The sequence below is a fragment of the Stegostoma tigrinum genome, chromosome 3, assembly GCF_030684315.1.
Source record: "Stegostoma tigrinum isolate sSteTig4 chromosome 3, sSteTig4.hap1, whole genome shotgun sequence".
NCBI classification, from domain to species: Eukaryota; Metazoa; Chordata; class Chondrichthyes; order Orectolobiformes; family Stegostomatidae; genus Stegostoma; species Stegostoma tigrinum.
The window spans coordinates 14,356,137-14,371,136 of NC_081356.1; the positions used below are offsets into that span (position 1 = coordinate 14,356,137).

General features: G+C 41.2%; 1 protein-coding gene across 1 annotated transcript in view; it reads right to left on the minus strand.

The window, feature by feature from the left end:
* The window catches only part of LOC132209503 (serine protease inhibitor Kazal-type 2-like), a 42,016-nt gene that overhangs the window by 8,776 nt on the left and 18,240 nt on the right, over positions 1-15,000 (minus strand). Inside the window, exon 2 of the mRNA XM_059645026.1 lies at positions 3,215-3,264. Within this exon, the coding sequence (XP_059501009.1) occupies positions 3,215-3,264 (50 nt within the window). The remainder of the gene's footprint in view (positions 1-3,214; positions 3,265-15,000) is intronic.

A 15,000-nucleotide genomic window follows, 5' to 3' on the forward strand; every position in this document is an offset into this window, starting at 1 on the left:
CCATTTCACTGACCTTTTCCTGCTATGTCTGATAGATTCCCAGAATGAAAGCTGATATCATGTATAAGTCCCTCTAAAATATGAATCCATCTCTTGTGTTTAGTATATCGTACAACAAAGGGAACTTACACTTAGAGGGATGGGGCATAGCCGAAGTGTTACTTTGCATCTGTCTTTACCAAAGAGAGAGATGCTACTCAGGCTATGGGGAGAGGAGAGAGCTCAGTCACTAGAAAGGTTCAAAATTGATAGGGCAGAAGTGTTGATATGGCAGGTTCGTTAGTACTTAAAGTTGATTAGTTAGTGTGACTGGATGAAATCTATCCAAGGGTTTTGAAGAAAGAGAGAATGGAAATTACAAGGGCACTGGCCGCAATCTTTCAGTCTTCTCTAAACTTGGGGAAGTGCCAGAAGACTGGAAAATTGCAAACATTACAGCCTTGTTCAAGGAAGACTGTAAAGATAAACAAGCAATTACAGACAAATCAGTTTATCTTCAGTGGTGGGAAAGCTTCTAGAGACAATTATTTGTGATAGAATTAACCATTAAATGGAAAAATAGTGGGTTGATTAGGAAGAGTTATAAAGGGGAAATCATGTTGAACTAACATATGGGAATTTTTTTTAAAGTGCTGTCAGAAAATCTCAATAGGGTAATGTTGTTGATATGGTGCACATAGACTTTCAGAAGGCGTTTAATACAGAGCCTGTATGCAGTCAGTGGTGACATGGATACAAAACTGGCCAAGTGACAGGAAACAAACAATAATGGTTAATAGATGTTTTTTTCAGGCTGCAAGAGGGTTTGTAGTGGAGTTTCCCCAGAGTTCAGCATTAGTATCCTTGCTTCACTTGATAAATATCAATGATCTAGATCTTGGTGTGCAGGGGACAGTTTCAAAGTTCGTAGATGACACAAGACTTGGAAGAATTGTAAAATGTGAGGTCAGTGTAGAAATCCAGAAGGATATAAACAAGTTGGTGGAGTTGACAGATAGGTGACAGATGAGTTTCAATGCAGCAAAGTGTCAGGTGATGCATTTTGGTGGGAAGAACATGAAAAACCATATAAGTAGGGGTACAATTCAAAGGTGGGGGTGCGGAAGCAGAAGGCTTCTGCATACATGAGCATACATCATTGAAAGTGGCAGGATAGGTTAAGCAGAAAATAAAACAGTATCCTCAGCTTTAGTATTAGGGGCATAGAATACAAAAGCAAGGAAGTGATGTCTAACTTGTATAAAAAAGACTTGAGACCTCTGCTGCCGTATTGTGTACAGTTCTGGGAGGATGCTTTTGAGAAATCATGAAAGTGATTTATAAGAATGGTTCTAGGATGAGGAACTTCCATTATGAGGATAGGTTGAAGAACCTGGGACTGTTCTCCTTGGAGAGAAGAAGGCTGAGAGATCTAATAGAGTTTACAAACTCACAAACAGGTTTGATAGAGTAGATAGGGAGAAAAAGTTCCTGTTTGTAAATGGAACAAGAGAACACCAACTTAAAGAAGCAAAGGTGAACTGAATATGCTGAGTGCATTTATGGTCACCCTACTATAGAAAGGATATTATTAAACTAGAAAGAGTGCAGAAAACATTTAATAGAATGCTATCTTGATTGAAGATTTGAGTTAGAAGGAGTGTTTGGAAAGGCCGGGACTCTTTTTGTCCTGGAGTGTAGAAGACTGAGGGGTGACCTTACCGAGCTCTATAAAATCATGAGAAGCATAGGTAAGGTAGATAGCCAACAGCTTTTCCCTACGGTAGGGGAATCTAAAACTAGAGGGCATAACTTTAAGGCGAGAGGGGAGAGATACAAAAGGGTCCAGAGAGACAATTTATTTTCCACACAGAGGGTGGTGAGTGTCTGGAACAGGCTGCCAGAGGTAGTGGTGAAAGTGAGTACAATTTCATCATTTAAGAAACATTTAGACAGGTACTTGGATGGGATAGGCATGGAGGGATCTGGACCAAACACAGGCAAATGGGACAAGTTTAAATTGTGAAAACTGGGCAGCATTGGTAAGTTGGGGCAAAGCGCCTGTTTCCCTGCTGTAGAGCTCTGTGACCCTATGAATAGTTAGGCATGGAATGCACTACCAGAAAGTATGGTGGAGATAGGTTCAATCAAGGCATTTGAAAGGGCATTGGATGATTATTTCAATAAAAGTAATGTTGAAGGGTATAGGGAATAAAAGCAGGAGATTGGCACCAGATAATGATGCTCATTTATCAAGCATATGTGCAGGCCTAATAGGCTGAATGATTACCTTCTACACCAAAACATTTCTGTGTAAAAAACAGCCCAGTCGAACATTATAATGCTCATTCATTGGCTTAGCTTCCTGCAAATGAAAATCTTTGAGTAAAAAAAAATTCATCATTCTCTAAGAGATAGTAAGAACTGCAGATGCTGGAAACAGAGATAACACAGTGTGGAGCTGGAGGAGCACAGCAGACCAGGCCGCATGAGAATTACAGGAAAGTTGACGCTTCGGGTGAGGACCTTTTTCCGAAGAAGGGCCCAGACCCGAAACGTCAACTTTCCCGCACGTCTCATGCTGCCTGGTCTGCTGTGCTCCTCCGGCTCCACACTGTGTTATCTACATCCTTCCCTAATTTGCTTTTCTGAGAGAGTTTCAAATGAATGTCATTAAAATCAAATGTGATTGCTAGATCATTAGCTTCAGGTTCTTGAAAAAAATACCCTCCACAACACATCTCACTTGTTTCTGTCCAGCCCTGGACTTCCCAGAATCTAAAACACAAAGGATTAAAATATCAAATTCAAGGTTAACACCTAACTAAGCATCTACTAAAACAATAGTTCTTAAACGGGGGCTACCATCTAGGGGAGATGATACTTGGCCAGCTTTGTAGGTGAGCAATATGAGTGACTGCCATAATGCTGTGGTGAAAAGAAAATAAGTGGAGTCTTCCGCAACCCCTTCGCCTTTCCAGTGCGCTCGCTCTCTCTCAGAACTGTTCCCTCTTGGTCCTGCTTTCTCTGAAAAGCTCTGCTGAAGTGCAATTGTTTTCTCTCTGTACGTTAGTTTCCCTAAAAGCATTTCGAATACTTTTGCTTTTGAGTTTTTTTATTATCAAATTTTGGTGACGTGAGGAAGGGCAGCAGTTACTACACCATTTGAAAAAGGATTCCTCAACCAAATAAGTTTGGGAACCACTACTACGAAAAGAAAACTTACAGTACTTACAGTTTTAATCGATTCCTCATAATTTGCATTAATTGGGTGAACAGCCAGTACTGAAGAAAAAAAATGTTTGTTAGATTCCAGTATATAATCACAATTTCTGATAAAGTTAGCAGCATTTCTATTCCGATCTAGAACACACGTTACCCCATTTAGTACGAGTTGCACTAAGCCAACGGATTGCATCTCCCACATCACCATTCCCAAACTCAATAACTAACGTGTCAAACTGACAAAGAAAATTCCTTCAACAACAACAAAAAATTCCTTCTCTTTCAATATTAGAGATCAGGACCGATTAAACAAGTTGCTATGCTACTGTTGAAACTACATTGTCACTGTAAATAAAAATATTTTGAATACAACAGAGCAGAAATTATTTGCTATCGCTCAGTTAGAGCTGCCACTCACGCACTGTCCATTTTAACACATCCTCTATCAGAGGCGGTACCTGTAGCGCAGATGATCAACATTACAAAAAATTCCATCCTCGGCATACTGATTGAAGCTGATTTACAGAACTGGATTGGAGTTGTGTGGGGCTCCTTATGCCTGTCCCCGGGGAGGCGGGGTCCAAACCAGCAAATCACACAAAGACACGGAGAGATGTTAGGGTTAAATTGGCAGGGCGAATATAAGATTACATCCAAGACAGCAAGCTATTCTGAAATTCTAGGATTCTGATTTCAACACCATTCATTTAGAACATTGCAGGTCTTCTTGATAAACAATGCAGTCAGTTATTTCTTTGCCTCATATTTAAAATAATGCAGCAGTTAACTTTTGTGATGTTTTGCTTTGTTAGAACTGCTCTATTAATGTAAGTTGTTGGCAATGGGGAAGCAATTTACTGGGCTCAAAAGAAAAGACTTTCATTTATGTGGCAATTTTCAGAACCTCAGAATGTCCCAAAAGTGCTTTAAAGCTACTGAAGTAAAACATAGTCACTGTATGAGGGTGGAAAGAATTATTTCCCTGAAAGTGGCAACACAAGTGGATAAAGTGGTAAAAAGGCATATGGAGTGCTTGCCTTCATCAGTTGGGGCATTGAGTATAAAAGTTGGCAAGTCATGTTGCAGCTGCATCAATCTTCTGTTAAGCTGCATTTGGAGTATTGTGTGCAGTTATGTTCACTTCGCTATAGGACAGATTTGGAGAGGTTGCAAAAGGGGTTAACCAGGCCGTCACCTAGGTTGGAAAGTATAAACTACAAGGAGAGGATGGACAAACTTGGATTGTTTCCACTGGAGCATTGAAGGTTGAATGTGGACCTGATAGAAGGATATAAAATTATGAGAGGCATGGATGGGGTGGATAATTGGAGTCTTTTTCCCAGAGTGAAAATGTCAAACACTCGAGGCATAGATTTAAGGTGAGAGGGGGAAAGTTTAAAGGAGATATGCAGTGTAAGTATTTTACATGGAGGATTGTAGATGCCTGAAATACACTGCCGGAGATGAGATAGCAACTTTTAAGAGGCATTTAGACAGATATGAGCAGGTAGGGAACTGAGAAATACAGACTATATGCAGGTAGATGGGATTAGTTTAGAAAGCATCATGGTCAGCACAAACATGGGGTGGGGGGAAGGGCCTGTTCACATGCTGTACTGTTCTGTGTTCTTTATAACAGCCAGTTTTCTTATAACAGGGTCTCACAAAAAGCAGTGAGATAATTAATGGGTAATCAGTTCTGGTAATGTCAATTGAGAGACACATTTTAGCCAGGATGGGGTGGGGATGAGGTGGGGACAGTGTGGGGTTGTTGAGAACTTTTCAACTACTCCTATATCCAGCTGTAAAAATTGACAGGATAATAATTTTACACCTCCTCCAAAAAGTAGCACCTCAGGCAGTGCAGCACTCCCGTAAACTTTTACTGGGGTCATTTGTTTCAAGAGTAGTACTTGAATCCACAATTTTCCGGCTTATTGATAAACTAAATAGAATGCTTCGCAGGTGTGAATTATAGTCCAAGTTGTGTTGTATTTTCTAGTTGGCACTTTTGTTTAGATCTAAAAGTATAATCTTAAAACTATGTAACCTCATTCTCCTAAAATATAACTTTTGAAGTTTGGCTAGATCCTCTAAAACTCTGATAAACAAAACTTTGTTGTATATTTTAAGATCTTGTGAACCTTCCATAAATCTAATCTGACAACACCTGATTTAAATATTTATGAATTCCTATAAAGGAAACCTGAATTTAGCGGCAGCTAAAAGTGGTAAATTCATCATTTGGATACTTGGCAGAGGCAGTAATAGTCAGGTCCTAATTACTCTTTCAAGAACCCATAGCACCTGAGGATGAATGAAAAGTCAGGTTGAGTAGAAAGCAGGGCATTATTAATCAAACTACAAACATTGTAAATTTCAACCAGAATGAGTTGTCCAAATTCAGAATGCTGAAGGACATGCGAACTTTAACCATGCAGTTGAATCACATTCTACGAAGTATGAGCAGTTAACATTGATTCCTGAAACAGCAAACCTGTAAAGGTCACTCAGATTGAGAGCAGGCACCACTGTTATTTTGAAACAGCCACAACAAACAGCCTGGAACAAACAGATGAATTAATTGTAAAATCAGTGATTGTCATCTTTACCAAATGTGCAAGTTCTCTCAATAGAATAGAGCAGAAAAGGAAAGTTGGTTTATGATTTTAGCTGTCTATATCAATGTTAAATAAAAACAAAACAAAGCAGGAACAATGACATAACACAGTGTGAAGCTTGGTGAACACAACAGGCCAAGCAACATCAGAGGAGCAGGAAAGTTTGACATTTCGGGTCGAGACCCTTCTTCAGAAAAGCAGGAACAATGTTTGCTTAGTAGATACTCAACTTCTTCGTACCCAAGTAATGCTAAACCCTAATGACATAATCTGTCGTTAATGTATAGTTACATTGTCGTGAGTGGTTAACAAAATGTTTAGAGATCATTCTGTCCTTTCATAGGCATTAACGGTGCCACTTAAAGGCAGCAAAAGGATAGACAATGCACCTGATTGACTAAATAACAAGTGAATTGAACACACAGTGAATTTACTAGAATGTGGCAGCCTTGATCAGTCATCCAATGTAATGTGTGATATAATGTTGTAAGCCAAATGCTATAAACAAAGGCTAAATGGTTCACCTAATGCCCTTGCAAACGTAAGTACAGTCAAATGCTTACTGGAAAGAAATGCCTAACAAACAACATATACAAATGTAATGTCTATCTAAAATACCGTACTGCAGATCTAGGTGAAAAGATTGGGATTAGGTAAAGCCTAACTGCCCTATTTCACCATGGAGCACCACAATGATCACTCACTGCCAACTTGTTTATTTCAAATGGTCTAATCAGGTGGACAGAAGTGGTATATGTAGTCTTTTAAAGATGTCACTGAAATGCAATCATTGTCCACCCAAGGGTTTCTTAAACTCTTTTCAAGTATGATCCTGTTTTATGAATTGACATAACTCCATGTATCAGCAAAAGCAGAACAGCAATACTTCAATGTTGAGTTTGTATGCTATAGATCAACGCACAATAATTCTTAAGGTAAAAATTAAAATTTTATGCCTCCAAAGTGCTTTATAAAAATGGTAATATTTTCTGACCTCTCGTATGTTTCAGGCAAATTCTCCATATTCCCTACTGATGGAAGAATCATTTCATTCCCTCCCCATTCCTCAACTGCATCACTACACATAGCCAGTTCCTCTCCTTTTCCCCAATTCTCACTCACTCACTCATTCTCTCTCTCTCACACACACACACACACACACACACACACACACACACAACCATCAGATCTGTGGGCAGTAGAGGGGAGGTTTATCATGTAATATAGTTTGGGTTGCTTATCCATCACATCCTTGAGCTCACCCCCATAATGCAGAATTGACCCAAATGTGATTCCAGACCCACAGAACTTTGCTGCCCTTTGAGTTGGCTTTGCCACACAATTTGAGAATAATTAGGGATGGATAGCAAAACTGGCCTTTTTAGTCATGATGTGGAGATGTTGACTGGGGTGGATGAGTTCAGAAGCCACATGATACTAGGTTATAGCCCAACAGCTTTATTTGAAATCATTAGCTTCCAGAGAACAGCTTCTTCGTCAGGTGAAATGGAGCACTTTTTAGTGTCAGCCACTTTGCAGGGCTAAAACAAATTTGGGTCCATTACAGACAGATTCAGGAGGATTTATAATGGGAATAGAGAAATGACAGAGAAGCTAAATAATTACTTTGTGTCTGTTTTTACTGAGAAAGGTACAAGAAATCTCGCAGAAATAAAGATTTGAGTAACTAGAATGATGAGTTGAACGATATTGTTGTGAGTAGGTACTGCAGAGATTACTGGAGTGAAAGTTGATAAATCCCTAGGACACAATGATCTTCAGGTTGAAGAAAAACCAAAAGAACTGCGGATGCTGTAAATCAGGAACAAAAACAAAGTTGCTGGAAACGTTCAGCAGGTCTGGCAGCATCTGTGAAGTAGAAAACAGAGTTAACATTTTGGGTCCAGTGAAGGGTCACTGGACCCAAAAACATTAACTCTGTTTTCTACTTTACAGATGCTGCCAGATCTGCTGAGCTTTTCAGCAACCTTGTTTTTGTTCAAGCTGAAGAATGTGGCTGTAGAGTCAGTCGATGTGTTGGTGATTATCTTTCGAAATTCTTTAGATTCTGGAATGATTCCTGTGGATTGTTGAGTAACAAATGTCACCCATTATTTAGAAAAAGAGCCAGAGAGAGCTACATAGCCTATGGGTTTGTCATAGGGAAAATCATAGAATCTATTATAACGAACGGGAAAATAGATACCTAGTTGATAACAAGACTACGCGGTGTAAAGCTGGATGAACACAGCAGGCCGAGCAGCATCAGAGGAGCAGGAGAGTTGACGTTTCGGGCCTAGACCCTTCTTCAGAAATAGGGGAGGGGAAGGGGGTTCTGAAATAAACAGGGAGAGAAGGAGAGGCGGATAGAAGATGGATAGAGGAGAAAATAGGTGGAGAGGAGTCACACAAGTCAAAGAGGCAGGGATGGAGGCAGTAAAGGTGAGTGTAGGTGGGAGGTTAAGGAGGGGATAGGTCTGTCCAGGGAGGCCGGACAGGTCAAGGGAGCGGGATGAGGTTAGTAGGTAGGAGATAGGGGTGGGGCTTCACGTGGGAGTAGGGGATAAGTGGGAGGAAGGACAGGTTGGGGAGGTGGGTACAACTTGGGCTGATTTTGGGATGCAGTTGGAGGAGGGGAGATTTTGAAGCTAATGAAGTCCACATTGATACCATTGGGCTGCAGTGTTCCCAAGTGGAATATGAGGTGCTGTTCCTGCAACCTTCGGGTGGCATCATTGTGGCACTGCAGGAGGCCCAGGATGGACATGTCACCTGAGGAATGGGAGGGGGAGTTGCAATGGTTCGCGACTGGGAGGTGCAGTTGTTTAGTCTGAACCGAGCGGAGGTGTTCTGCAAAGCGGTCCCCAAGCCTCCACTTGGTTTCCCCAATGTAGAGGAGGCCACAATGGGAGCAGCGGATACAGTATACCACATTAGCAGATGTGCAGGTGAACATCTGTTTGATGTGGAAAGTCTTGTTGGGGCCTGGGATGAGTAAAGTGGGGAGGTGTAGGGGCAGGTGTACCGCTTCCTGCGATTGCAGAGAAAAGTGCCGGGTGTGGTGGGGCTGCAGGGGAGTGTGGAGAGGACAAGAGTGTCCCCGAGAGAGTGGTCCCTTCGGAAAGCGGATAAGGGTGGTGAAGGAAAAATGTCTTTGGTGGTGGGGTCGGATTGCAGATGGCAGAAGTGTCGGAGGATGATGCGTTAGATCTGGAAGTCGGTGGGGTGGTATGTGAGGATGAAGGGGATTCTGTATTGGTTGTTATTGCAGGGAGGGAGTGTGAGGGATGAGTTGCGGGAAATGAGGGAGACATGGTCAAGGGCATTCTTGACCACTGAGTGGGGCAAGTTGCGGCCCTTGAAAAACGAGGACATCTGTGATGTTTGGGAGTGGATTGCCTCATCCTGGGAGCAGATACGGTGGAGGCGAAGGAATTGGAAATAGGGGATGGTAGTTTTACAGGAAGGTGGGTGGGAGGAGATGTGCTTGAAATGGATATCGGTTTCCAGGTGGTTGCCAGAGATGGAAACAGAGAGGTCCAGGAACGAGAGAGAGATATTAGAGATGGTCCAGGTGAACTTAAGGTTGGGGTGGAAGGTGTTGGTGAAGTGGATGAACTGTTCGAGCTCCTCGTGCGAGCACGAGGTGGTACCAATACAGTCATCAATGTAATGAGGAAGAGGTGAGTTTTAGGGCCAGTGTAGCTACGGAAGAGGGATTGTTCCATGTAACCTACAAAAAAGCAGGCATAGCTTGTGACCATGTGGTACCCATGGACATCCCCTTTGTCTGTAGGAAGTGGGAGGAATTGAAAGAGAAGTCGTTGAGGATGAGGACAAGTTCGGCTAAGCGGATGAGGGTGTCAGTGGAGGGGGACTGGTCAGGCCTGCGGGATGGGAAGAAGCAGAGGGCCTTTAGACCACCTGTGTGGGGAGTGCAGGTGTATCAGGACTGGATGTCCATGGTAAAGATGAGGTGTTGGGGACCAGGGAATTGGAAGTTTTTGAGGAGATGGAGGGTGTGGGTGGTGTCATGGACGTAGATTGGGAGTTCCTGAGCCAAGGGGGAGAAAATGGAGTTGAGATAGGTGGAGATAAGTTCAGTGGGGCAGGAGCAGGCAGCTGTACAAATACTCAATTGTACAAATCCTGCCCTGGTTTGCCTTTCCAAAATACAACACTTCACATTTACCTAAAGTAAATTCCATCTGCCACTCATTGGCCTATTGGCCCATCTGATCATGGTCCTGTTGTACTTTGAAATAATCTTCTTCACTTTCAACTACACCACTAATTTTGGTGTCATCTGCAAAGGTACTAGCCATACTTCCTATATTCATGTCCAAATCATTTATATAGATGACAAAAAACAGTGAACTCAGCACTGATCCTTGTGGCACATCACAGGTCACAGACTTCCAGTCTGAAAACCAACCCTCCACCACCACCCTCTGTCTCTTACCTTCAAGCCAATTTCAAATCCAAGTGACTAGCTACCCCTAGATCCCATCAGATCAAACTTAATAACCAGGCTATCATATTGCTGAAGTCCATATAGACAATGTCTATCTCTCTGCCTTCATCAATCATTTTTGTCGCCTCTTCAAATAACTCAATCCTGTTGGTGAGACATGATTTCCCATGCACAAAAGGTATATTGACTGTCCCTAAGTCCTTGCCTTTCCAAATGCATGTAAGGTCCCTCAGAATCACCTCCAACAACTTACCCATTATTGACATCAGGCTCACTGGTCTTTAGCTCCCTGGTTTTTCCTTACAACCTTTCTGAAATAATGGCACCACATTAGCCAACCTCCAGTTTTCCGGCACCTCACCGATGCCTATCGATAATACAGATTTATCAGCAAGCCGCCCAGCAATTTCTTCCCTTGCTTTCCACAAAGTTCTGGGATACAACTGATCCGGTCCGACAGACGTATCAACTTTTATGCATGACCTGCAGCACCTCCTTTTCTGTAGTATGAGCTCTTTTCAAGACATTACTATTTATTTCCTCCAGTTTCCATATCATTCCCCACGGTAAATACTGATGTGAAATATTGGTGTAGTATCTCACCCATCTCTTGTTTCTTAAATGATATGAGGTTGGAAAAGTGTTAAAGTAGAAAGATCTCCTAGTTAAAATATGTCGCTGAAGGTTAATATGCAGGTACAGTAAGATATCAGGAAGGTTAATAAAATGTTAGTATTTATGGCAAGAACCTTTGAGTACGGGAGTAGTGATGTCTTGCTTTGATTGTATGGGAGTACAGTTCGACCACACCTGGAGTACAATCTGCAGTGTTGGCCTCCTTATCTTATGAGGCATGTTATTGCCGGAAAGGGAATGCAATGAAGGTTCAGTATCCTTAGTCCTGGGATGGTGGGACTGTTCTTTGAAGAGAGATTGAGCCAATTGGATTGGTTATCTAGATAGAGTTTTGGAGAATAGGAGGTGATCTCATTGAAACTTGCAAAATAAAGTGAGAGACAGGGTAGATGAAGGTAAAATGTTACCCCTAGTTGCTGAGTTTTTAACTAGTGGGGACAGCTTAAAACTTAGAAGCATGTCTAAGTTTCTCGGACGGTCATGAACCTTTGCAGATCTCTACCAGTGAGTGTTGCGGAAGCTCAATTTCCAAGTATATTTAAGGTAAGAAGATAGATTTCTGATTAACAGTGGTACATACGGTTATGGGGATGGGATAGGAAAGAGACGTTGAAGTGTTTGACCAGCCCCAGTCATAGTAAGTGGCAGGGCAGGCTTGATGGGCTGAATGGCCTACACTTGTTCCAATATTCCTACATAAGAACAAGCAAAACAATAGGCTTATACAAAGGCTCAATAACTAGTTCTGTTAAATCCAAGTTAGGAAGTGTGAGTTCAATACCTTCCTTTGGTGGTTTAAGCATAAAATATGCTTAAATGTGACCTACTTCAATCCTTTGTATTTTAATTGTCTTGTGGCAGAGTGGGATTATTTCCAAGATGGAATAGTCCACATTGAGACAAAGAATTGTTTTAGCTTATCTGATCAGGATGTTTGCAAAATACTTTAAATTCTCCTCACCACGTAATCACCATTATTGCCTTAGACAAAAGGGAGCTCGTGGCTTTGAATGCTATTGCTGTGACCCAATCAGGGTCCCACAGTTATCCACATGACCCCAAAACAAAAGTTTTGGTTGTCACTAGTCTGTTGTGGTAAACAAATAACTTTAAGATAGTTATCAATCCAATGTCATGTTGCTGAACCTTTTCCAGATATTCTGCATCATCCACCATGTGAGTAGTTAAGAATGCTCATAATTTACTAAATAGCATAAATACAACAGTTGAGCCCGGTTCTTGAAAATGTGCTTGAGTTGTAATATGGTTCAATATCATTTGGTTTAGAACATACCAATTAAATTGCCTTTCATGGGTCATTAAGTCTGTTTTGAAACACTGAAGGGGTGCTTTGTAAACCTTGGACAAATATGATAGAAATCAAGACATTAACAGAAACTGTTGGAAAAGCTCAGCAGGCCTGGCAGCATCTGTGGTGAGAAATCAGAGTTAACATTTCGGGTCAAGTGACCCTGCCTCAGAGCATTTGGTTCCTCAGTTCTTTCGGTTTTTATGATAGAAACACAATTTGGATGGTATGTGGGAGAAGACAGGCAAAGATTAAGTGAGTAATTGTATATTCAAACTGATTATCAAAAATTTAGAATATTTTCCATTTGCACAGGAAGTATCCTTATCATCTACTTGCTACTTTCTAGAATTGCTTTTTCTCTCTTTGCCCCTAGAATTTAAATCCCTAGAATGGAGAGAACTCTTCTGATAACATTTCCTTCTCAAGGCCTTGAGTAGCTCATTGATTGTTTGCCTGTTTGAAGACTAAATCATATCAATTTGTTATGCAATTTTGGTAGAGCCATTGATTGAGCACATACACTGGCTATACCTGGTTTCACAAGAATGGATGTGCACTTATGCTTTACAAAGAAAATCCAGATGCATGGATTAATCCTTTAATAGGGATATCTCAAACTTCATGACATTAAGCCCAGCACCATGCTTCCAAAAGCATGACTGAAGCATGTATTTTTGCTCCCATTGTAATGCTGCTCTAGTACAAACTCAGGGTCTGTATATTAAACAGTGATTGACTAAATTGGACTAGTCTCACATGGTAGCTTGTGCCTGGGATGCCAGTTGTCATGTTTCACTTGCTACCTACATGATGCACCATGAGAAAACAGTTAAGACAATGTGACCAGGACTAAATCAGCTTTTCTCTTTTTAAGCCCCTTAATCTGACCTCCTGACTCCCCAAAGTCTGTCCACTACCTACAAGGCTCAAGTTAGGAGTATGAGGGAATACTCCCACTTTCCTGGGGTAGTAAAGCTCCAACAACACTCAAAAAGATCAACACCATCTGGGACTATGCAGCTCATTTGATTGGCATCACATCCACAAATATCCAGTCTGTCCACCACTGATGCTCAGTAGCAGCAGAGTGTACCGTCTGCAGGATGCGCTGCGGAAATTAACAAAAGATTCTCAGACAGCATCTTCCAAACTGACAACCACTTCTGTGTAGAAGGCCAAGAGCAAAATGGGAACGCCACTAACTGCGGCTTTTCCATCCAAGACACTCACTATCCTGACACAGAAATGTATCAATCCTCTTTCAAAATCGCTGGGTCAAACTTCTAGAATCTCCTCCCTAAGGCATTGCAATTTTACCTACAGCACATGAACAGCTGTTCAACCAGGAAACTCACCTTCTCAAGAACAACTAGGGATGGATTAGCCAGCAAAGCCAAGTCCTATGAGAGAATGAGAAAAGTCAGTCTCAACAAATATTTTTGTTTTCTTTTTGAGTGCAGCTCTCTCACACTTCAATTAAAATGTAGTTTACTCGATCAAAATGAAGGAACCAAATACAAGGTTTTCTTGAGTGACAAAAAGAGTAATTTTATTATCTACTGAATCTGAAAAAAGTAACAGAACTTGACATCCAGCATATGTATTGTGCTCAAAAAAGGGAGAGGATCTCAAAGGTATGAAGATAAAGAATATGCAGTCAAAATGCTTTTAGGTTCTTGAATTATTACAGTTGAACTTGAGATCATGTCAATTTCTTTCACGTCTTGTATCAGACATCATAGAATCATACGGCAGAAAAGAGGCCCTTCAGTCCATCAAGACTATATCATCAAAAATATACATTTTACCTACACTAATCCCACTTTCCCATACTAGTACGTGGCCTTGAATGTGATAACATTTCAGTCATCATCCAAGTACTTCTTAAAGTTTGTGAGGTTTTCCATCTCAACTACCTTGCATTTGCATTATGGACTCTCACCACAGCCTCCTCGGTGATCCTGATATTTATAGAATCCTTTGGTTCTCAGTGAGTGAATGCTTCCCCCATTTGTTCTATTGCTGATGCCACCTTCTGAAATGCTGAGAGAAGAAATAGGAGAGAGAGGCTGTAAAGAGATTTCCATTTCTTGTTGTTATAGATCAATTTTCCTCTTTCTTTCCTGGTCTGCCAATCAGGGACTGAAATGTAATTCATTTGTATTTTCCTAGGCCTGATTCCATTGGCTTTCAAGCTGGATAGATGCAGGCAAACCTTTCAATGTCCAATATGTAGAACTCTTCATACAAGTGTAAATTAAAACCGGAGATGCGAACTTCTTGACATCTGACTCAATTGACTGGTTCCAATTGCTTTAGTAATTTTAGTTCGGATAATTTTGTTCATTCCATATTGGTTTCGTGAACTTGCCTCAACTGCAGCTATTTCAAGTCCATTTTTCTTCAGTTTTTAAAAAAATGACCCATGGAGGTCTCGGATATTAAAATTAAATGATGTAGGTTGAACATTGACAGTGCATATCTTACTACATGCCAAAGGTCTAGTGTACACTGCCGGCCCAACTCATAAAACTATCTGGCAGGTGGAACCCACATGTTGCCATTCTACTGGATTCTGGAGTTCTGCGCTTTTGGTTAACAGGATGACAGATAGCAATTCCTGTAAAGACACAGAGACATCGACCTGTACCCTGGCTACACACCAGCATCTAGAAACTTGTACATGTGGCGCTATCTATTTCTGTTCACTATTAATACTAACTAACAGTACGTGTTTTCATTGAGGAGGCACT